Below are 26,026 nucleotides of genomic sequence, written 5' to 3' on the forward strand. Positions count from 1 at the left end.
GTAACAATACTAAAACTATTAATTAGATTTTTTTTTAATACTTCATTCCTTGTATTGGTTAATGAAAAAACCGACCTTATTAATGTATGTAGGTGCTGTCTTTTTCGGTGTTTATTTTTTTTCCAATTTATTTTTTCTTAGTTCAATACTCAGTCATCGAAAAGTCCGTTTACAACAGCGTAGTACATCTATGTTTCAATAATTATTTTTCGGCCCTCTCTTTTATAAAATGAGAATTAAAACATGGTTGATCCAGCCTCTCATGTCCTACGCTGTTGCAAACTGACTTTTTTCTAACTGCGCATTTAATTGCGCATGAGCGAAAATAAACAGGGAAAAGAATAGGTGCTTTCTTTAGTGTAATCATTTTTTTTCACTTTTATGCGCATGATCATGCACATGCGTATGTCATGCAAACTTAGAAAAAGAACAATGAAAAAAAAATAAATACACAAAAGAAAGCACAATTTCAAAAAATAGATTGACACATGCTATTTTTAATTATCGTGTATTTTTTTGTGAAATTCGTCAATCTCTTTACAGATTGAAATATTTTGAAATTTTGTTTTACGTACTTTGATTTGGTAGTAATTATATTTAAAGCTCTGAAAATTTTGTTCTCGATGATCAGAGCTTAGTTTAGTTGTTGTATTTCTGACGGCAACACAACACAATTTAAATGTTTTTTTTCAAATTTTCGAATTTTAAATCTATCTCGAGTGAGAGATAAATTAAAAGTTTCAATATTTTGATACACACTCCTTTTTTATATTTTTATGACACAACACAGTATAAATACTTTGTCAAAGCTTTTAAATTTTTTATGTATCTCGAGTAAGAGATAGATCAAAAGCTTCAATATTTTTAAACACACTTTTTTTATTTTTTGATGATTTTATAATTTTTTTATCACACAATTGACAGCACAGAAACTTGTATATGAAATTTCAATTGTAACTAATGAAAAATTGTGATGCTCATTTTTTTATTAGAAAAAAAAGCAATTCAATAAATTATATACAAAAGATGAGGTTAAACAAATTATTTATTATATTTTTTACCTAAAAATAATTTGAAGAATCTCAAAGAAAACATAATGGTAGACTAATTTTAGAAGACTTTATTATTTAAAATGTCATTTTTTCAATACAAAGAATAATAATTTTTATTTCTATTTTTATTTTATTTCAATACATAGAGTATATATATATATATATAATTTATATTAATAAATAATATATATATTTTTACATATTTTTTTCAATTATCAATAATCAATGTTTTGATTATCAATTATCTCGAATTTTTTAAAATAATTTATTATATGTAATTAATCAAGTACAAATATATTATTAATTTAGATATCATCATTTTCATTATCAATTCTTTGACGTTTAACTGCTGATAAACGTTGAAAACTTTTTCTAACTTGTGAAATTGGCAACGTTTTTTCTTCTAACACATCCACGTCGTCCATATCTTTTACTTGAAAAATTGGTGTTTCTGAAAATATAAAAATTAAAATTTTTACAAACAATAATAAATTAAGAGGTAATAGTAGTATACAAAAGCGAATGCTTAAGATCATCGTATATGACTCCACGCATTTTGACTGCAACACCAATTTTTAAACGTTCATCTTCTTTTGGATAATTGACAATTTTAACCAAGACGTAGTTTTCTTTGTGATCAACAATTTTTCCTAAGCCATGAGACTTCTCTCCTTCTTCCATTAATAACATTGATTTTAAATAAGCTTTAACTTCTGAAAAACAACGAATAAATAAAAAAGATCAATAAAATATATTTTTTTAATCTAAAAATAATTAAAATTCATATATTATTACCAATATATTTAATTTTTGTTTTTAACAAATTTTCCAATTCAACGTTTTGATAATCAATATGCGTTATTTCTGGTTGAACAAAAAGACCATGTGTAATCAGCTTACTTGAATCTTGATAATTAAATTCCAAAATATGAATATTGTCTTTTGGATTACGGAATTTTGGGTTAGATGTTGATAAATTAACTCCAAGAATTTCCAAAATCTGAAATATTAATATAATTATAAAAATTATTATAAATTTGTATTATAAAAAAATTATATTTAAAAAAAAAAAAAAAACAAAGAAATAACCTCATTCATTTTTATTTTTTTGACGAATTCTTGTGCTTTGTCACCCCAAAATATTACACGCATTCTTACTTTTGAATTATTATTTAATATGACTGCAAACAACCAACTTGGTTGACCTTTAATATTGACAGATTTTATATTATTTATCACATCAACAAAACCTGTAATATCGCTGAAATAATAAAAAAAAATTAATATCATTGTATTAAAATCATCAAAATTAATAATAAATTATATAGTTACACAAATTTGTCACCAGTGCGAAAACCGGCTATTTCCTCATCCGATGTAAATTCGTATGACATATTGGTTGAACAATTTTTTAATCTTTGAAAAAATAGAAAATAGTATATTTTGATTAAATATTTCAAAGATAAACCACGAAATCATCAGTATTTTTAATTAATTTATAGTTCATAAAAAAAACAATGAAAAAAATCGTACACTGATTCACTTTTATTAATTATAAAAAAAAAAAGTATTAAGACACACACACTTTTATTTATTTATTTTATTATACATAGTAACCACGTAGCAACCAAATTCTAAGTTTTTTTATTTAAAAAAAAAAAAAAAGAATATATTTACGACATTTTTTTTTTTTATTTCATCATTTATATTATTTATAATAATTTAATATTTCCAAAATCGACCGATACATGCAGCGAAAGTTTGTGATAGCTTATGCTGCATTTACGCGTAGCCTTTGTAAACGTACCCACAAAAATGTCACTACACACACAGTCTACCACGTTTTTTCATGTTAAAAAAAAATAGTAATTTTTTTTATCTAATTATTCACTTCTAATATTTTTATTTTATAAATATTATAATATCACGTCATACTAATTTTTTTTATATTATTTAAATATAATTTTGATGATAAATCATACATTTTTATATGATTAAAATACGTAGTAACCACGTAGCAACCAAAGTTGTTTTATTATGTATTTATTTTATTAAAAAAAAAAAAAAAAAAAATGAATATATTTACACTTTTTTTTCTGTTTTATTATTTATAATAGGATTAATATTTACAAAATTGGCCAATGCATGCCGATTGCCGTTACAGTTTGTGAACTTATGCCGCATTTACACGTATGGTTCTATGTAAACGACCCACAAAAATGTTCAGTATCACACACACCAACACACACAATCTACCACGTCTTTACTAATTATCTATTATTTACTTCTGATATTTTCACTTTATAGATGTTATAATATCACGTTATACTAATTTTTTTTTATATTAATATTTAAATTTTTATTATTTAAAATATATTTTTGATGATAAATCACACACTTTTTATGATTAATAAGACGTAGTAACCACGTAGTAACCAAACGTTTTTGGTTGCTTTTTTTTTTTTTAACATCAATATATTAATATTAATATCCAAGTAATCAAGATATTAATATATATTAATATTTAATAATATTAATATTTAAATGATATTAATATTTACCAAAATTTATTTTAACTGAAAGTTATATTATATATATATTCTGATCAATGTTTTAATTAATATTTTACTTCTCTTCAACGACAACGACACAACTGACAAATAAGTATAACTGCCAACCGATTGAAAAAAAAAAAACAGCAACCACACAACAACACGTAGCAACCACATAACACGTATAGTAACGTGTTAGTGTGAGAGAGAAAATAATAAAATATTTGTTATAAACAAATGCTAAAAAATTTCGACCAATCAAATCACGAATAAAAAGCGGTCAAGTGTCCTTTTTATAATAGGACATATTATTTGTTTTAACATTTTAGCAACAAGTGTTTTACCTCCACTTGTTGGTAATGAATAAATTAAATTTTTACTTGTTTCTAAACTATAATAAATAATAATTTTAATACAACATAATTGCATTTATTTTAGTAGTATACTGTTGATCAAGGTGTCTATATTCAAAAGCAACTTGATTTCTTTTATTTTTAAAATCAATTTCATTATAAAACATTGATAAAAGATAAGTGTATTTTTTAATCTACCAAGTTCTTTAACTTCATGATAATTAATTTGTGCTTTTACAAGATATTCAATTGAATTTTGAATAATTAGCTTTTTTTTATTACCATACTTTAGTGCTGTTGCAATAAGACATTAAGCATATAATACAAATACTCTTGCTTAATCAAACCATCCACCATGTGATAAAATATTAATAATAGCATCATCAATGACATTTAATGCTTGACTTGGCATACCAATTGTTAATTGTATATTTGCTAAATGCATTTTAACAATAGCCTCATACTATGATAAATAATTTTTCGTACATATTTGAAGTGCATGATTTAATAATACTATTGATTCTGTACTAGATGTACCATCACCTGGTTGTACTGATGAACTAATCATTTGATAATTTCATTCATTTGGATAATCACCTTTTGCAAGTGATACTTTAGCAAGACAAAATTTACTTTCAAGTGGATCAAGACTTGATATTTGAATGGCCAATAATTCAGCATCAATTAAACGATCATGTCTCATCATTTTATTAAATTATAATAATTGTTTACATAACATCCATATCTTAAAAGTAAAAAAATAAAATGAATAAATAAACTTTACATCTAAATCTAATGATATTAATTACAAGAGGAAAATAAATCCCATTTCCTTATTACTTGGTTCATTTGGAATTCTATTTTTAGCATGATTAGATATAACATTAACAATTTTATATTCACCAAGTTGAACAAATGCAAGATTAATAGCAGCTTGACATGTTGATGTACCATTATACATATATTGTTTTTTATCACCACAATTATGTAATAATAATAATTGTGAATTCAATATTGGCATTTCAAATTTACCATAATACGACCATAATGCTGATTTTTCCATATAACTCATTGACATTAAATCCATCAATGAATGTTGACAATTGAATAGATCTGATTTAACAAGCATTTGAAATATATACACTAGATTTTTACCTTCCATTGAATAATCACGTGCTGTCCAATCAACTGTCCTTTATTATTATATAATCACTTAAATACTAAATCTATGCACTTGCTAATTGTAAACATATATTATCACCAGCTTCATATATTTATAAATATATTGACACAAAATATGTCAATCGTTTATTTTGTTGATTTTTATGTTGCTACGCTACTTAATAATTATAATAAATTTTGAGTAAAAAATTAAATATAAAAAACAAAAAACAACAAACTGAATATATAATCAAACAGTTTGTTGTTTTTTGTTTTTTTATTTAATTTTCTACTCAATGTTTATAATTATTAAGTAGCGTAGCAACATAAAAATCAACTCAGTAAAAGATTGACATATTTCCTGTCAACTTTCAATTTGAATTTGGCAAAAAAATGCAGAATAATCCAAAAAAGTTTGGACTTCTCTTGTGGACAGGTAAAAAACCGTATACCTCGAGCGTTGTTCCAATAGAAAATATTCGTTTTGAGAAGAAAGGTAAAATTCGAGGAAAGTGGGACAATGGACGTTGGTACCAAGCTCAACTATTATTTCTACATGGTAAATATTCATAATGTTTTATTTAAATATAATTGTAATAGTATAATAATACTATTCAAGCACGCTCGTTATTCATTTTGATAAACGAGAATACTTTTTCGTATTTGTGTTGGGAAATCAATGTAGATTACCACATAATTTGCTTATAATTAAATTATTCAATAAAATAAATTCTTTTTGGCAAGTTTAGCTCATGAAAATATAAAGTCAAAAAAATTTTGTGGTAATCAGCTTTAATTCCTTAGCTCAATTTGCGAAAAGTATTTTTATTTAACTGATTAAATTAATTAAAAGATAATTAATTAACAATATATTTTATTCAGTGTAATAATTATAATGAATAAATATGAAAACATTTTGGATACATTTTTTTTTAAATTTGTCAGATGACCAAGAATTTCTAGCCTCTCTAGAAGTATCTGAAGCTGGTACTATAGGCTTAATTGACACTGACGTTGTTCACAAAAAGTCGAATGTAGCTGCTAGTGAAGGACCAGTCACAATACCAGTTGAAACTCAAGCAACAGCTGAAGTAGAAGGCTCAATTGAAGACTTAGTTGAAGCTCCAACACAACTTCAAGTGCAAGATTTGACTGAAGCTCCAACTGATGCTTCAAAAGAGGATCTGAATGCGGTTGTCACGAAAGATCCAATCAAGGCTTCAACTGAGGCTTTGATGGAAGATTCAAATGTGTGATATTCAACTCAAACTTGTGGTTTTTTAATGTTCACCTTAAAACCAACATTTTTGGTTTCAGAATTTAGTTGAATTATATCCGGGAACGAATGTTTTTATTAATTCTATCCAACTGGAACATCTTGTGATTAAATTAAAAAATAATCCCAAAGAAATGACGAGACAATTATTAATTATAATTATTGGTAAAGAAACATTAAAAAACTCATCTTATTCTGGTAAAGGAGGCTGGAGAAGAATTCCAGAGAATATTTCAACTGCTATAGAGCGTAAGATAAAGAATAATGCCAGATATTATTATTATTTTTATTATTATTATTATTAACATAAATGTTATCATTTTGTAGTTTACATTGTCAACGAAATGAAAAACCGTTTGAGCCATAAGGATTTCGTTGTAGTTATCACAAAATATTGCAATGACCTGAGAAATTCAAGAGATCAAAGAAATTAATTATTATATAATTATTATAATTATAATTTTTTATTATTTTTAAAATGATAAAAAAGTTAATTGTTCTATACTTGAAAACTCAAAATCAGTATAAATAAATTTATGTATCATCTCTAATAATATTATAATAATAAATATTTTTAAAGCAACCGAAAAAAAGATTTCTTATTGACCGATACCTTCGTAGCTTCTCAGCAGTCCGATTCACAGGGCAAATTTTTTACAATTTAGAGCTTTTTTTTGCCGCTGATGGCGCTTCTAAATTTTTTTTTATAAAGATTTTACTGGATTTTACATACAAAAGCTTTACAAGCTTTACACCATCCAAATGCCCTCCCACAACCATCCTGCCGTCGTCACGGGTTGGCAACTCTGTCAATGACATTCAGTGACATTGGCTGTCGTTGTAACAACAGACTTTGGCTGAACATAATCAATACTCACACAATATCTTTATTAATATATTTTTCTATACATACAATAAAAAAAAATACTGATTGTCACTTAATAATTAACAATAACATTTGACAGTTTTGAGTGTTTATTGCAATTGTTGACGTTTTGTGAACGCCGTGGAGCGATATTTTTCTTTGTTTTGTTTCAGGTTCTTTTTAAAATTTTCAGGTAGTTTTGTTTTTAATAATAAAGTGATATAGTGCATGAAAGGGTAATTCGTTCAACGGTCAGGTGTGATATTCGGGTAAAGAAAAGTAAGTAGAATGTCATTGCTTTGAGAAATAATAAATTGATAAGTGTAGTTAAGCGGTGTCTCCACGCTGCTCCACGCTATAGAAATGCTTGCAAGATCTTGCAGCAGGATCTATCATCACTAGATAATTACTAGAATTTTGGTGGAAATCAGCCTTAAATCGACTAAGCACGAAAATCCCTAGCGTAAGGCGTGAATCCAGATCTTTTTCAAAGTAGAACCAGACAGTTGTAAAAAAGGCATTAATTTATAACAATATCAATAATTATTAATGAACAATAATAAATTAATGAATTTGTATGATTTTTAGAGACTGTTTCATTGTTGAAATTAATTTTTCGCGTAAAAAAAAAAAACATCAATCTGTGGCAATACAAAAGCCAAAGGAAAGCCAGAGTAAAACCAGACAAAAGCCAGACCAAAGCCAAAACAAAACCAGACTTGTAAAAAAGTTTATAACAATATCAATAATTATTAATAAACAATAATAAATTAATGATTTTTAGAGACTTTTTTATTGTTAAAATTAAGTTTTAATTGATGTGTTTTTTTTTTTTTTTACGCGGAAAATTAATTTTAACGATAAAAAAGTCTCTAAAAATCATTAAGATTCATTAATTTATTATTGTTCATTAATATTTATTGATATTGTTATAAATAAATGTCTTTTTACTAGGCTGGTTTTGCTCTGGCTTTTGTCTGGTTTTACTCTGGCTTTACTTTGGCTTTTGTATTGCCACAGATTGATTTGTTTTTTTTTTTTTCTACGCAAAAAATTGATTTCTACAATAAAAAAGTCTCTAAAAATCATTAATTTATTATTGTTTATTAATAAGTATTGATGGTGTTATAAATAAATGTCTTTTTTACAAGTCTGGCTTTGGTCTGACTTTCGTCTGGTTTTACTCTGGCTATGACGCTGAAGCTGGCCGCCACTCTGGCAGCCAAATGTAAATTGGACCTGAAAACATATGGTGTGTTGGGTGCCCCGCGCTAATTTTTTTTTTTTGTTATTCAACAAAATTGGGCCTGTTTAATATTATCTAAATTAAAAGCCGACTAATTAAAAGCTAAAAAAAAAATATCAACCCCCAACATAGCTTTTTAGGGGGTGGTAGGAGAGATTAAAACTTTAATTATTTTTTTTACTGACTTTAAAATCAAAATTGGGGCATGAAAATAGTTTGTAAATTAAAAGTCAACTAATTAAAAGCAATAAAAAAAATATCAACCCCCAACTAGCGTTTAGGGGGGGCCAGGGGGGACGGAAACGTTAATTATTTTTTTTACTAACTTTAAAATGAAAATTGGGACATAAAAATATTTTCTAAATTAGAAGTCAACTAATAAAAACCTAAAAAAAAAATTACGACCCTTAACATAGCGTTTTAGGGGGTGAAAAGGGGTGGAAATGCGGATTCTAGACAATTTAATTTTTTTTTCTATCTTAAAATCAAAATTGGGGCATAAAAATATTATGTAAATTAATAATTGACTAATCGAAAGCAATAAAAGAAAATTCAACCCCCAACATAGCGTTTTAGGGGGGGCCAGGGGGGACGAAAACTTTGATTAATTTTTTTAATAACTTTAAAATGAAAATTGGGGCATGAAAATATTTCCTAAATTGAAAGTGTACTAATTAAAAGCCATAAAGAAAATATCAACCCCCAACATAGCGTTTTAGGGGAGGCCGGGGGGGACAGAAGCTTTAATTAATTTTTTTACTAACTTTAAAATGAAAATTGGGGCATGAAAATATTTTCTAAATTAAAAGTCAACTAATAAAAACCTAAAAAAAAAATTACGACCCTATGTTGAGGGTTGATTTTTTTTTATTGCTTTTAATTAGTCAATTATTAATTTACATAATATTTTTATGCCCCAATTTTGATTTTAAGATAGAAAAAAAAATTAAATTGTCTAGAATCCGCGTTTCCACCCCTTTTCACCCCCTAAAACGCTATGTTAAGGGTCGTAATTTTTTTTTTAGGTTTTTATTAGTTGACTTTTAATTTAGAAAATATTTTCATGCCCCAATTTTTATTTTAAAATTAGTAAAAAAAATAATTAAAGTTTCCGTCCCTCCTACCACCCCCTTAAACGCTATGTTGGGGGTTGATATTTTTTTCCTAGCTTCCTATTGTTCTTATATTAATTTAGATGATAACCGTTTGGTCCAATTTTCGTTTTAAAGTAGTTAAAAAAATTGTTTTCAAAAAATTTCGCGTTTTCACCCCCCTCTCACCCCCTAAAACGCTATGTTAAGGGTTGATTTTTTTTTCTAGCTTTGTATTGTTTTTACACTAATTTACAAAATAACCGCTCAGTCCAATTTTCGTTTTAAAGTAGTTAAAAAATTAATTTACTGGTATACGTGTTTTTACCCCTTTTTTACCCCCTTAAACGCTATGCTAAGGGTAAATAATGTATTTCTAGGTTTTATCTACTTTGTTTATGATTTCGATAATAGATGAAGTAGTGAAACATGAAAACGAAGCGTTTTTCGTTATTGTAAGCACGGGGCCCCTATACGTCCCTGACTATCCAGCGTTTGGCTGCCAGAGTGGCTGCCAGCTTCAGCGTCATGATTTAAGTCAACCTCGAAACGCTCTGGCGACAAAAGCGATATCGTTTTCTTCATGACGGTGAAACTAGCGCCCAGCCGTTCCGCGCCCTACAGTCTACTCAGGTAACTCTAGCGGCAGTTGTAACGTATGGATAAAATTTAGATTTTTGGTGTATATAATGAGCTTCGTATTTATTTCATGTAAGAATATCCTCATTGACGCGTATTTAGGATAAAAGCATGATAATGAATGAATAAAAATGAACAGTTAGAATGAAATTGAAAAATAATTTTGAATGTTTTTCTTGTTGGTCCCGTAAGATACCCTTTAAAAAAATTAGATCCTCTTAGTTTCTTGTCGTGAACAATATATTCTAATATTCACTAAAACTTTGCCGAGGAAAAATAATTTTAAAAAATGTTCTCTCCATGCTAGACCACCATGAACGCGAATTTTCCATGTTTTTTCTTGTTAATCCCATAAAATACTCGTTAAAAAAATTAGATCCCCTTATTGACTTATTTTAATTATTGTATTTGATTATTCTCTACAACTTTGCCGTGGAAAAATAATTTTAAAAAATGTTCCCCATGCCAGACCACCATATACGCGAATTTTCTATGTTTTTCCTTGTTAATCACATAAAATACTCGTTAAAAAAATTAGATCCCCTTATTTACTTATTCTAATTATTGTATTCGATTATTCTCTAAAACTGAGCCGTAAAAAAATAATTTTGAAAAATGTTCCTCCCATGCTAGCCCACCATAACTCTAAAATTTCTATGTTTTTCTGGGCGCTGGAGTTCGGTTCTTGTAGAAACATTTTTTAAAATTATTTTTTCACGGTCAATTTTGAGAAAACATTCAAATATATTAATTACGACAAAAAATTAAGGAGATCTAATTTTTTTAACTAGTAATTTATGATAATTTTAAAGACATAAAAAATTCGCGTATATGGCGGTCAGGCATGGGGAGAACATTTTTTAAAATTATTTTTCCACGGTAAACTTTGAGAAGACATTAAAATATATCAATTACAAGAAGAAACTAAGGGGATCTAATTTCTTTAAAACATGTTTATACACGGAGAAAAAACAAATTTTCAGTTACTTCAATTTTCTCCGTGTATCAACATGTTTTAAAAAAATTAGATCTCTTCAAGTTACGAGTCTATTTTATGTGTTTTTATGTCTTGTAGAAGTTTGCCGTAAAGAAAAAATTTTAGAAAATGTTCCCTCAAGACTAGAACAACTTAACCACAAAATTTATATATTTTTTTATTTCCTCCGTGTATAAAAGATGATTAAAAAAATTAGATCCCCTCAGTTTTGATACTTTTTCGATGCATTTTTAAATTCTTTAAAAAATTGCCATGGAAAAATATTTTTAAAAACACTTTAAACCATCTTTAAACCATCAAAATATGGTGGTCTAGCATGGAGAGAACATTTTTTAAAATTATTTTTCCTCGGCAAAGTTTTAGTGAATATTAGAATATATTGTTCACGACAAGAAACTAAGAGGATCTAATTTTTTTAAAGGGTATCTTACGGGACCAACAAGAAAAACATTCAAAATTATTTTTCAATTTCATTCTAACTGTTCATTTTTATTCATTCATTATTATAATTTTATCCTAAATACGCGTCAATGAGGATATTCTTGCATGAAATAAATACGAAGCTCATTATATATACCAAAAATCTAAATTTTATCCATACGTTACAACTGCCGCTAGAGTTACGTGAGTAGACTATAGGGCGCTAGTTGCAGGGTCATTTTTCTTCTGGCTTAGCTCTTACCATTTCCGCCAGGGTTTGTTGAATTCTTCATATCATTTAATTTTCTTGATAAATATCTAATCCATAGTTTCATGTTTTTATCGCGACTAACATGTCTTGTCAGCGAATCGTTATTGCAAGACCCGCAATACGCGACCAAGAATAGCACCCCAGGGGTGTAGAAAATTCAGTGCCCCGAAATAAAATTTTTTTTTTTAGACTTTGAATTTGACTTCAGAAAAATTGAGCATTGTATGCGACATTTTTTTCCCTCACAAAACCCTGATAAATCTGAGTCCTGTAGGCCGCGTTCTGGTGGTGAAAATTAAGGTGCGCGTTTTTTTTTTATTCGAGAAATATTTTTTTTCCAAAACTAATTGTAGCTACTTCGAAATTTTATATCTGTATTCGTATAATAATTCTAAAAGTAGGTAACAATTAGTTTAAAAATTCGACACTAAACTTGGTTTCAACGTCAAAGACCGAGCTCAGCACCCGTATTCACAGGGCAAATTTTATACAATTTGGGGCTTACCTTCCTACTGATGGTGTTGTCAAATTTTTTTTATATAGATTGACATACAAAAGCCACAAGCGCCGCCAGTGGAGGAAAAAAGCTCTAATTTGTAATGCCCCGTGAATACGGGTGCTGTTCTATCTTGAAATCACTCATTGTTGTAGGGGGTGCTTTTGAGCTTTTATTCATTAGAATAGAATATTGGAAGGCATAAAACGTCTAAATATATTTTTTTTCTATCATAGAAGGCGCCTTTTGAGCTTTATCCCTTGAAATAAAATATTGGCAGGTCAAGAGCGTCTTGAGGTATATTTTTTTATAATTGTAAAGGCAGTCTTTGAGCCTTGTTCCATGAAATTAGAATATTGGAAGGGCAAAAGTGCCTTAAATTAATAAAATATATTAATAATATTTTTCTATCATTAGCAGCCTTTCTATTTTTTTTATTCGTCGTGCTGTCTCATGTTTTTTGGCTATGATAGTATGAGTGTGCCTATCCATATGGAATACAGACACGCATACTACCAAGAACCTGTCAGTATAGTGAATATATTTTGGACAGAGGGGTACTGAAAATATTTTTTATAACCAACTGTAGGTGCGCACCCTCTTGGGCCCAAAGTTTATTCGACGATGGGATTTACTTTCCACCTTAATTCAAACAATACTATTAATTTTCCACTATAATATTGATCAAGTCCTTTCGTGTATGTTTTATTTCCTGCCTCGTTCTACCTGGGATCCTTTCATAAAAAATTTCAATCTTCTAAGTCGCGTTCTGGGGGTGATGATTGAGGTACGGGTTTTTTTTCTATGTAATATTTATTAATTTCCGTCAGTACTTAGTTAGTATTTATTGATCATTGTTCAGAAGCAGACCTTGCATGACTTTTTTCATATTTACAGTTCAAAACAGAAACATGGACAGAATTATAACTCAAGCATGTCGTGCCCTCCGGATTCCTCAAGACACGTTCGAGGTACAAGCAAATAATATCGTGAATTGTACAATTTGTCAACGAGCACTGACAAACGTTCGAAGCGTAACAGAAATCCGTCGGCACATTGCAGGGCAAACCCACTTACATGCAATTGATCGACGAAATAATCCAGATTTACTATTACAACAACGACTTACGAATTTTATTGCCACTTCAAGAATCGATGATAATATATATCGAATTGCAAATGGCACCATTGAATGCTTGTACTGTCACAAACGTTTGACGACAGTTACACTAGATTGCTTGAGAGATCACAACGATTCTCAATTTCACACAAGAACAAGAGAACTAAAAGCCGCAAGACCTAGACCGACAGAAGCAGCATTCGCAGCTTGTTCATCAGGGCAAAACGCATTCAGCATGGAGTTGGTTGATACATTAATGACAGTTGACATTCCGCTTCACAAGTTGCGACATCAAACTTTTTCAGCTTTTCTCGAAAAATATACTCAGCAAATAATAACTGATCTATCAGCACTTCGTCAATTTTATGCACCTGCAATTTATCAATCCAAATTACAGTCCATACGTGACGAAATTGGGATTCATTCTATTTTTATAAGTGTTGATGAAGTCACCGATTCCAAAGGTCAGATTGTTGCTCATGCCATCATACGGCCACTTATACCCGATCGTCCTGGAAGACCAAGGCTCATTCATGCTCAATGCCTCGATGCTGGAAATGGTGAAACTATACGTAATTTTGTAATAGAGTCTCTAAATATATTGTGGCCTGATGGTATTCACTACAATAGAGTTTTAATTTATTGTACTGATGCAGCCCCATACATGATGAGATCAGGGAGATTGTTAGCTCCTGATTTTCCTAAAATGCTACACGTAAGGTGTTTATGTCATTCATTAAGTCTTGTAGCTGAATGGGTACGTGACGAATTTGATAATGCCAACGAAGTTATCTCAGAAACAAAGAAAGTATTTATAAAAGCTCCAACAAGAGTGAGACTCTTCCAGCAAATGGCTGGAGGCATTTTATTGCCTCCAGAACCTATAATAACTCGTTGGGGCACATGGTTACGTGCAGCTGTTTATTATGCACAAAATTATGACCACGTCCGTAGAGTGATCGATCATTTAGATCCTGATTCTGCTGCGATAAAAAAAGCTAAAAGACTTTTTTCGAGAGAAGGCCTTCGCGAAGAATTTGTGCATATTGCTGAACATTACATACGCATTGCAGATGCTATAACAAGACTCGAGGCAGAAGATTTGCCGTTAAATGAAAGGATAACTATATTCCAAGAAGTATACGATTATATAACACAAACTGACGGAATTCCAGATAATATTATAACAAAAATGAGAGCAGTCTATGACGTTAATACTGGTTATCAATCTATGAGAAACGTCAATGAGTTTTTAAGAACAAATGTCATAGCAGAAGATATGAGAGTCCCTAGATGGGAATTGAATGATTATCTTGCATGTCGTTATGCTTCTTTAGAATCAGTTGATGTTGAACGAAGTTTTTCAAAATATAAATCCATCTTCCGTTCCAACCGTCATAGTTTTTTATACGAAAATCTTTGTATGCATGTTATCGTTTGCTGCTTCACAGGAGGGTTCGTTCATGCCGATAATGATAACGAGGATGTTGACGAAAACATAGACAACGATCGTTAAGATTCATCTTATTTTACAAACACTTGGGTACCTTTTTTTAAAATACATAATTGAAATTTTTTTTCTTTCTTTCCTTCTTCATAATTACTCAAAATTTATAATCTTTCAATTTTTTTTTATTTTTAATGAATAAATGAAAAATTCCAATAATATTTCATGATTTATCAACAGAATTCGGAACGGGAGAATATATTTGATTTTAAAAATAACTGGGAACTCACTTTGCTCGGGTCATCAATCAGGTATAGTTGAATTAATAATTTTACGTTCGAAAATTCAAGTGTCTTAAAATAATATTTAAATGTATTCACAGAATAAAACTAGTCGAGATTCATTATGAAGCTAGAATCGCTGTACTTACTTAAGCAATATGTACATTCGTCGAGGATGTTGTTTCGGCAATATAATAAAGATTGACTTCTATATTAAACAGGTAATTCAAAATATCGTTGGATATTGTGAGTTTCGAATTTTTATTGAATATAATAAACGATTAAAATTCAAGTGAATAACTATTACATTTTCAGGCTGCACCGTTAATCATTTTACCTACACCCTGGTAGAAATACTCCGTCGGGTCGACATATGGTTCGACTTATTAAGTCGGTAAAGGGAAACATCGATCGCCGCCGTAAGCTCGTTGTCAAGTTTGTTAAATTGTCCGTCGTTAAATGTTAGAAAAAAAATTTCTAGCATGGTTTTATTAATATGAAGAGCTGGGCAGTGGTATTTTATTATTACATGTGTTTTATTTATTGAATAAATAAGTTGTATGTTTTATTTATTTAAAATGAGATACATCAATTGTTTTGAAAATAAAATTTAGTTGCAGTTGGTGAAAAGATGTGGCTGAGGGAATACATTTGCCAGAAAAAATATATTTTCAAGCTACATTCATTCCTTAGCCACATCTTTTCCTTAGCTGCAGCTTTTCTTGGAAATTTTCATTTTCAAAGAATAATTTTGATGTATCTCATTTTTTAAATAAATAAAATACATACAACTTATTTATTCAATAAATAAAGTACATGTAGTTCATTCATCCAATAATAAATAAAATACCGCTGCCGATAATGTCATTTTAATAAAAACCATGCTAGGAATTTTTTTTTTTTCAAATACCATAACCTCGATTTAACGACGACAAACGGGCAAGTTCGACATTGTACCGACATACGGCCGACATTGGGTCGACTTTGAATTCGACTTAACTATGTCGAACGCTAAAAAATATTTCTACCAGGGCAAATATTGAGATAACTGCAAGATTCATTTTTCCAAATAAGTTGTTCAGCTGATTTAAAAAGTTAATAAGATGGTAATAATAGTATTTTGAAAAAATTAAACGTTGATATCAATCATAATTACAGTGTGAATTTTTTTCTAGATCACTCACATCAAATAGAAAAAGCATTCAAGTGGTTAATTCAGCGGATTGATAACGTTTTAAAAAAAAAGATAAGTAGAATCATTTTTCTTCTGAGTGTTCCATTTTGATCACTATTAGGGACTTTTGTGCACACACAAACAAGCAAACAAACAAACAAACACACACACACACACACACGCACATGCTATCAAGAGGGTTTGGAGTCTTAAAATACTGTGGAAGTGACGAGCCACAGAGACCTAATCTTTGAGTATGTAACAAGCAAAAAATATTTATAATTAATAATAATGTGATGATGGGACACATAATTATTACATAATTTGAATGATTTTTTTGGGTACTTGAATACTACTCGATACTAACATTAATTTTTTCTTTTATAGTGACTATCGAGCTGGAGTACATTCAAATACCACATAATTTATGGAACGAAGGGTCAGCAACGGATGTTAGATTTAATTTTCAAAATGTAGTTTGTAATTTTAAAAAAATGTTTTAAATTATAATTCGAATTATTTTCGTGAGCAATTTTATGATCACTGTTTTATTCCGTTTTAAAATTATCATAATGACTCCATAGTGACTTCAGTGTTTAAAAATATTACGTTACGTAAAATCAAGTCATTTTTAGTATACATTTATGCAGTCACATAAAGTCATACGTCGTTCTTTTGACTTTATATGTCTTCATTTGACTGCATGAGAGTAACTAATAATAAGTTTTTACACGTAACTTCATATTTTGAAACACCAAAGGTTTATAAAGTCATAAAGGAGTCAATCTTTTTAACATAGAAAATATTATAATTATTGCATGGTAACATTAAATTTGACAAAAATGAATTTAAGTGTCGTGAAAGTGGGGCTTTATATTTTACCAAACGTTAAGATTATACATTCTTTAATGCATTATACATTTGCTAAATTATTAAATTCTAATTTTATTATTGTATTATTAGTATTTCTTTCATTATTGTTTTATTATTGTAATACTGATATATTATATTATAATCATCATGATATCGAAAACTAAAAATAAAAAAAAAAACCATAAACTAAATCAATTGACTATGATTATAATGTAGCGTGTGAGAAAGCTGATTTGACACTTGAAAAGTTATCATGAAGTACAAAAATTCCAGAGGAGGCCTTAAGGTTGAATGTAAAAACAAATTCCCTCTACTCGATTTTGCTAATTTTTTTTTTAATCGCTAGCTAAAACTTTTGTCTATTTTATAGAATTTTTTTCAAATTTTTCGACCGTGAAATAAACTTGACCGATTTAACACGGCCGTGAACGGAAAGACCCACGTTTTGATCTGTATCTAAAAACCCCTCTACTCGAAATTACTAAATTTGATTTAGATTTGTAGTTTTTTTAATTACGAAAATTTAAAAAAAAAAATCATCAATTTCGACCGTGTTTTTTAGAAGATATTCAATCGCAAATGATTAATTAACTCCGAAATTTACTTCACTTTACTGCCGTCGTGTGTGTGTGTTCGTGTAGGCCGGGTACACTCATACTACTACAGAAGTGATAGTAACGGACACAGATTTTAGGCATAGAGGGCACCAATTTATTTTAAAAAGACATGGGCTGGGGCGAGCCCCTTTGGCACAAAAAAGTTATTCGACGATGGGACTTACATTCAACCTTAAAGGCCTAAATATATTTTTTTTTTTATTGTAGAAGGCATTTTTAGAACTTTATTTCTTGAAAACGAATTGAAGAAGGCCTCAAAGGCCTAAATATATATTTTTTTTTCTATTGTAGAGGGCGTTCTTGAAGCTGTAATTTTTTGAAGCAAATTCTAGACTTCGAAAGCCTAAATATAATTTTTTTTTCTATTGCAGAGGGCGTTCTCGAAATTTTATCCCTTATGAAAGAATACTGACAGGCCGAGAACGTATCTATTTATTTTTTTTCAATTGTAGAGGGCGTTCTTAAATCCTTATTTCTTAAATACAAATTTTAGAAGTCCTCGAAAGCCTAAATAAAAAGGTCACATGTTTTAAATTTGACAGAATGTAAACAACAATGGCGGCCAAAACAAGCTGCGCGTCATGAAGTTTCATGCTGCGCGTCAAGAAGCTGGACACTTTGCGTCAAGAAGTTGGGTGCTTTGCGTCAAGACGCTTGGTGTCGCGCGTCATGAAGCTGTGAGTGAAAACCGACCCATTGGCAGGCTCAAAGCGTCTCAATTTATGTTTTTATTGAATTAAAGGGAGCGCTTTTGGGACTTCGATCATCCGATAAAATATTGGAAGACCTTTAACGTTTAAATATATTTTTTTTATATTGTAGAGGGCGTTCTTGAACCTGTATTCTTTTGAAGCAAATTTTAGATAGGCCTCAAAGGCCTAAATATATATTTTTTTTCTATTGTAGAGGGCGTTCTTGGAGCTGTATTCTTTGGAAGCAAATCCCAGACTTGGGAGGCCTAAATATAATTTTTTTTTCTAGAAATTTATTTTTCCTCAAATTTTAGAAGTCTTCGTGAACTAACTTTATTTACTTTTTATTGTATTTAGTTTATTGTTTTATGAATATGATGTCGTCATTATATTTTGTTTTATTGTACCAAGTATACAAAAGTAAATAAGGTACGAACGCATAAAATCATTATTTCATTATTGATAAACGTTTCAGCTTTATTCAGAAAGGCGATAATGTATCGTTATTTAAAAAAAAATATACAAAAAAAAATTTATTTATATGTAAATTATATTTATCTACGGATATTTTGCGAGAATTTTGCGTTTCAAATACGTTTTACCAAAGGAAAAAAAAAAATTTATATGTTGAAAAGTACAAGGAAAAAAAAATTATCGAGTCATGAGTTCAAATCCTACTATGGATTTTTTTTTTTTGTCACACAAAAAAAAGCATGGACGAAGTACGGCAAAGGTACGGATAAAGTGTGGTATACGGACTGATAAATTATAGTAATATAATACACTGCAAGGAAAATTGATATCTAATATTCCGATAAGCAGTTTTCTTGGCTTAGAAATTAAACATGTATTTTTTGACGTACAGCGTTTATACGGAAGAAGTACAGCATATTAATAGTGTTAAAACCAAAAATTTACTTACCATTTGATGCAACTGTTGACCTATAATTGAATGTCAAATTACTTTCAAAGTAAATAGTTTTCTTTTTTGGTGTTCAAATTCATCTTTCTCTAAATACGGGATACGTTAAAATGAAGTACGGTAGCATAATATATTGCAGAAAAAATTTGGTATTTAATATTTCTTTAAGCAGTTTTCTTGGTTTTAAAATTAAACATTTAATTTTTTTAAGTATGAATAATGTACAGCAGCATACTTAAACTTCAACTGGAAAAAAATCGAATATCTATTGTTCCGGAAAACAGCTTTCTTGATTATCAAATTGATTTCTTTTAAGGACGGCATACGTACGGATAAAGTACGGCATAAGTACGGATAAAGTACGGCGTATGTATGGATAAAGTACAGCAGATGTATAAAGTATGTCCGGATAGAATACGGCAGACTATTTGCGGAATTCTTGGTTTTGAAATTAAACGTTTATTTTTTTTTTTAAGTATGGATGAAGTACGTTATGCGTACTGATAAAGTACCACATACCTACGGATTAAGTACGGCAGCATAATACATTAGGAAAAAATGAAATATCTATTGTTTTGGAAAATAGCTTTGTTGGTTTTAAATTGGATTTCTTTATAGTACGGCGTATGTAAGGATAAAGATGTATTGAGTACGTTCGGATAAAATACGGCAGCATAAACACCGAAAAAAAAAAATTAAATATCTATTGTTCCGGAAAATAGTTTTTTCGGTTTTTAAATAAATTTCTTTTAAGTACGGCATATGTACGGATGAAGTACGGCGTACATACGGATAGAGTACACCAGATGTATAGAGTACGTCTGGATAAAATACGGAAGACTATGAATTTTTTAATTATTTACGGATGCGGCAATATTTATGGAAATTGCCATTTTAAATGAAAAGCAAGAAAATAAAATAAATAAATATTTATTCTTCTGGAAAGCAATTTTTTTAGCTTATAAATTCTTACTTTATACATCTGCTGTACTTTATCCATACATACGCCGTACTTTATCCGTACTTATGCCGTACTTTATCCGTACGTATGCCGTTCTTAAAAGAAATCAATTTGATAATCAAGAAAGCTATTTTCGGGAACAATAGATATTCGATTTTTTTCCAGTTGAAGTTTAAGTATGCTGCTGTACATTATTCATACTTAAATAAATTTTTTTTTTATTATATACTTTTCATCACAGGGGCTGTGAGAAGTGGCGACATACAACTTGACAATCAATTTTTTCACCATTTCTGGTATTTTTATAAATTACACTTTTAATAATCATTGTTTTAAAAAATCAAAACATCATAAAAAAAAAAATACAGCAGATGTATAGAGTACGTCCGGATAAAATACGGTAGACTATGCTTTTTTTAATTGTCTACAGACATTATGCGGATTTTTTTCGTAAATCGCTATTTTACATCTAATATTTATCTTATATCTGATATTTCGATAAGCAGAATTTTTGGTTTTGAAATTAAACGTTTATTTTTTTTAAGTATGGATGAAGTACGCTATGCGTACTGATAAAGTACCACATACCTACGGATTAAGTATGGCAGCATAATACATTGGGAAAAAATAAAATATCTATTGTTCTGGAAAATAGTTTTGTTGGTTTTTTAAATGGATTTCTTTTGAGTACGGCATACGTACAGATAAGGTACGGCGTATGTACGGATAAAGATGTATGGAGTACGTTCGGATAAAATACGGCAGACTATGAATTTTTTAATTATCTACAGATATTATTCGGGATTTTTTTTTCAACTTGCTATTTTAAATGAGAAAAAAATAAAATTAAAAAAAAAATTCACACGTTTTCAAACACAAAAATTTAAATGTATCTACAAGGCACGGGTTCGATTCCTGCTCAAATCACTATTTTTTATTTCTAATAAAATTAAATTTAAAAAAATACAATTTTTAAGCATATAAAATTAATTTTAAGTATATTATTTCAATTGATGCTGAAATTATCTACAGATATTTCGCGAATCTTTTATTCTCAATCTTTTTTTTTTTTTATAAAACATTGAAATTATTTTTTTTATTCCAATGGAATAAAAAAAAAAAAAAATAAACATTTTATTAAAACATCTTCTTACTCTTTTTTCTACTTTCTTAATACTATATGTTGGTTTTTTAATATGTACTTCAAGAGAAAGAGTGAAATTCAATAAAATATCCAAGATTGTATCAGCGCACCATAAAGTAAAGGAGTAGAGCGCTCATGCATGTTATATACACGTATTATATACATGTAGTATGTCATATATACATACTACATGTATAATACGTGTATATAGTATGCATGTATGCTATCTGCAAGCGCCACTCTTTCATTTTATAGTTCTCTGATACAATTCTCAAGATTCTTTTCAATTACTCCAATTTGACACGTATTTATTTACCGTAGATAGCTGTCAAAGTTTTCATGTTTTTTTTTTTTAGTAATACTTTTAATTTATATTATCATTGAAAAGGCAATTTAATAAAATTACATGTATATAAATTTTAAAACCATGTACAGATATTTTGCAAGTTTTTTTCGCCCCAATACTTTTCTATATTTTAAAAAAAATATAAATTAAAGTTGCATCTTGTTCATTTCTATAACCTCTTAAAATTAAAAAAAATTTCATACACATTTACTCTAAAGAAACTAACTAAACGTCACTGTATCTACGAGATTATTACAGGGAAACATAAAAGTAAGGAGTAATTCACACAAAAGTCGATACATACATATACACATATAAACATAAATCGGTTTTCTTTCGAGTATCGACTTATATCGATATACATACATGAACATATCAATTGCATTCATTTTTTATTCAAATAAATTTTTAAATTTGGAATATTTCAACAATATTACACTCCCGCGTACGGCAAGTTCCCTGCCCTAAATGTAAATAATAAGTTTTACTTGTGCTGTCAGAATGTCGATTAACGAAGAAACATTCTTTTACAGAAGCAATTTTTTTTTTTCGTCCGGAAATTATTATCGGTTAAAAGAGTTGAGTTTGTTTCGGAAAGACTACTAAAAAGCACAAATAATAAAAATTCACTTCGGTCACAAAAATTATTGTTGAAATACGATTCAATTTGTTTTTAAATAAAGAATTAATCTCTCAATCATATAATACAATGATCAAAAAAATAAATAATAAATTCAATGGAGCCAGGGATAAATAACTTTGAAAAATTATGTCGTGTAATGAGATTAATTAAATGCTCAATAGCAAAAATCAAGGTTTTAAAACAACTCATGAAAGTTCTGCAGAAATAATTATAATCTCGAATGAAGAAACAATTAGTATATTAAAAAAAGAAAGAATCTTATTCTAAGAAAATAATCTTTATTTATTTATTTATTTATTTATTTATTTATTAAGTTTACGCCCTCGACATTTCTTTCTTTTGGGCTACATTATATAAGTTATTACAATTACAAGTTACTTAATAATATGTGTATAATTATATATGTAAGAGAATATTATTATAAATTGATGAGATGAACATGTGGTAGTAGACTGCCGTTGATGACTTTTTATGACGATCTACGATTGTGACAGAGTGCCATACGAATGACAATTCACGATTGTGATAGAGTGACATACGAATGACGATCCACAGTTGTAGCAGAGTGACACACAGACTTCCACATTGATCCACGACCAGATGATCATCATTATTGGTGTTTTCGAGAAGATTTTGTGCAGTCGAAAACTCGAGTCTTTATTTTACATCGCCTTTTTGTTGTAACGATGACAACATTTTCGATGAAAATTACTGTATAGGCTCTGCACATAGCTTTAACAGTAATTTTTGTTTGCCGTAGCCCGGGATCGAACTCGAGACGTTTGGGTGGAGAGTTAAGAGCGCTATCCACTACTCCAAACGAGCCGGCCAATCTTTGTGATCAATTATTGGAAAATTTGAAGATGTGAATATAAGTATAAATGAAATCATGATTTTCTTGAATTAAGAAAAAAAAAAATTCCATCTTGACGTAAAAAATTCCAATCAATTGGAATGTAAAGAGTTTTTAGAAAAATGAATATAGAGCCATCTCATTTCTACTTCATTTGTAAATAAATGCATTTAGATTTAAAACTTTTATATTTCATATTTTTCAATAATAAACTGTCCATTCATTTGGAAATTCTCAAGTAGAAAAAAAATTTTCTTCAATTGAGATTTTAATATGTATATTCCATGCAATACTTGATACAATAAATTTTATGATAGAAATTATCGATCGTTAAAACAGATCAATTTATTTCGAATGAATTGCAAAGAAGCCACAATTAAACGATTCAAAATCGGAACGAAGAAACATTGTGTGAATAGTATTCAATTTTTTTTTTTAAGAATAACAAAATCACTTGATTAAAATAAACTCAATTTGGAAATTGAAGGAAAAAAAGTCAAAAGAATCAAGCAACGAATTACTTGAAAAAGTTCGGCGTTGAACCAAAATATTTTGAAAATCCATGGAAAAAAAAATTTTCTTAAAAATACCTATAAAAGGACCGTAGAAAAATTGCTTCCTCAATAGAGAAAAATATTTATTCGAAAAATTATCATTTTAATTGAATTCGAATCAATTTTTTTAAATTAAGATTATTATTATCATTTATGATGATTATGAATTTTTAAATTTGGATTTATAAATCCAAAAAAACGGAAATGAACCCTTTCTGATTAATAATGAATCAAAAAGTAGATAAATAGTATGTGGAAGTACGTTTCCCATAGCATGCATTGTATATGATGGTGGTGACCGAAAAACCCAAAGTATACTTAATAACTTGACTGACTTTGACTTTTAAGAATTCTTTATTTATCCATACAAGTACATTAATGTTTTACACGTGTTCATTACATTGGTGTATTGTTACATATTAGTTTTATTGTTTTATTTGAGGTTTTATCTTTTTGTAGATGTAACGCAAATTAGATGTAAGTTTTTATTTATTTAAAATTATTAAAAATGAGTGTTTGTGTTAATGTTTAGCCTAACATTTTTCATAGAAAAAAATATTCATTAAAACCTAATTGGAATTTGTGTTTATTTTTAAATTTATGACTAACTTAAAACTAAATAACATTTTATACATAGTTTTATAACAAGAATACTTTTTACATGTATGTTATTTAAGAAATGATTTATTTTTATTTCAATAATATTTGTTGAGGTAATTTATACTTGTCCCAAGGATTTTTAGTAAATCTAACACATGTGTTTTTTAGTATATCTGGAAAGTTAGTTTTTTCTGTATAAAATTTTTTAGTTAATTCTTTGATATAATCTTTGATTAATAATGTATTTGTATTTTCATGTAATATTTTTATTTTTGTGTAATTGTCTACGTTTAGTATCATTATTAAGCATTTATTTTGAATGCGTTGTAATTTATTGTAGTTGGTAGTGGATGTATTGCTCCATACTGGTGCTGCATACACCATAATGGGTCTTATGCATGTGTTGTATATTATTTTTTTATTATTTTCAGTGACATAACTATTTTTGTTTATGAGTGGATAAAGTATAGCGATAGCTGCACTGGTTTTTTTGACTATGCTATTGATATGATATGAAAAATTTAATTTTGTATCAAGAGTAAGGCCTAGATATTTAGCTTTGTTTGTTTCATTTATTTCTTCTTTAAATAATTTCAGTTTAGTTTTACTCTTTTTATTTTGTGTGTGTGAAAATGACTAGTTCTGTTTTATTGACATTTATTTTTATTTTCCAGTTATCATAATAAGTTTCAAGTTTGAGTATATGTTTTTGTATGTTGAGTAATAGAATATCCTTGCTCCCTGATAAAGCATATATGGCTGTATCATCAGCAAACAAGGCTAAGTTAGTTTCAGGATGTTTAGGAATGTCGTTTATATATAGCAAAAAGAGTTTGGGTCCAAGTATGGATCCTTGTGGTACTCCAGCTGCTATATTTCTGAATGAACTATTTGCATTATTAATTGAGACTGTAAATTGTCGGTTTGATAAATAATTATTTATAAATCTGGTTAAGTAATGTGGAGTATTTAATTGGTCAAGTTTATAAATGAGGGCTCTCCAGACAGTGTCAAAAGCTTTTTCAATGTCCAGGAGAAGAAGACCCGTGCTTTTATTAATATTAAATTGTGTTGAGATGTGGTCAGTGAGTCGAGTAAGTTGTTGTGTTGTATTATGGTATTTTCTAAAGCCAAACTGTTCTGGTATAATAATATTGTTTTTATTTAGATGGTTATTTAGTCTATTGTTTATTATTATTTCTAGGACTTTACCTAGAGTAGGGAGAAGGCTGATTGGTCTGTAATTTTGAGGTAAATTTGGATTTTTGCCAGGTTTTTTAAATGGAAGAATTTTAGCTTTCTTCCATTGATTTGGAAAGTAAGAATTTTTTAGACATGCATTAAAAATATAGATAATTTGAGCTAAAGCTTTTTTTGATA

The 26,026-nt window shown here is 28.7% G+C and overlaps 3 protein-coding genes and 1 pseudogene across 3 annotated transcripts; 2 read left to right on the plus strand and 2 right to left on the minus strand.

Annotated features, from left to right (window-relative positions):
- Window positions 1-1,424: 1,424 nt before the first annotated feature.
- Window positions 1,425-2,502, minus strand: LOC122853876. The gene is made up of 5 exons (XM_044154286.1): window positions 2,385-2,502; window positions 2,142-2,313; window positions 1,848-2,052; window positions 1,567-1,765; window positions 1,425-1,503 (listed from the first exon to the last, which is right to left on the minus strand). The coding sequence occupies exons 1-5, from the start codon at window positions 2,444-2,446 to the stop codon at window positions 1,425-1,427; spliced, it is 717 nt and encodes a 238-aa protein (XP_044010221.1). The 5' UTR covers window positions 2,447-2,502.
- Window positions 2,503-3,831: 1,329 nt separating this feature from the next.
- Window positions 3,832-5,208, minus strand: LOC122853877 (annotated as a pseudogene).
- Window positions 5,209-5,437: 229 nt separating this feature from the next.
- LOC122853878 lies at window positions 5,438-6,828 on the plus strand. Its single transcript, XM_044154287.1, has 4 exons — window positions 5,438-5,677; window positions 6,064-6,368; window positions 6,436-6,643; window positions 6,722-6,828. The coding sequence occupies exons 1-4, from the start codon at window positions 5,512-5,514 to the stop codon at window positions 6,826-6,828; spliced, it is 786 nt and encodes a 261-aa protein (XP_044010222.1). The 5' UTR covers window positions 5,438-5,511.
- Window positions 6,829-7,232: 404 nt separating this feature from the next.
- Window positions 7,233-17,370, plus strand: LOC122855112. Its single transcript, XM_044156274.1, has 6 exons — window positions 7,233-7,538; window positions 13,317-15,082; window positions 15,227-15,297; window positions 15,369-15,488; window positions 15,583-16,373; window positions 16,443-17,370. Exon 2 carries the CDS (start codon window positions 13,331-13,333, stop codon window positions 15,053-15,055), a length of 1,725 nt encoding a protein of 574 aa, XP_044012209.1. The 5' UTR covers window positions 7,233-7,538; window positions 13,317-13,330; the 3' UTR covers window positions 15,056-15,082; window positions 15,227-15,297; window positions 15,369-15,488; window positions 15,583-16,373; window positions 16,443-17,370.
- Window positions 17,371-26,026: the final 8,656 nt, after the last annotated feature.

The sequence above is a fragment of the Aphidius gifuensis genome, linkage group LG4 (genome assembly GCF_014905175.1).
Source record: "Aphidius gifuensis isolate YNYX2018 linkage group LG4, ASM1490517v1, whole genome shotgun sequence".
NCBI classification, from domain to species: Eukaryota; Metazoa; Arthropoda; class Insecta; order Hymenoptera; family Braconidae; genus Aphidius; species Aphidius gifuensis.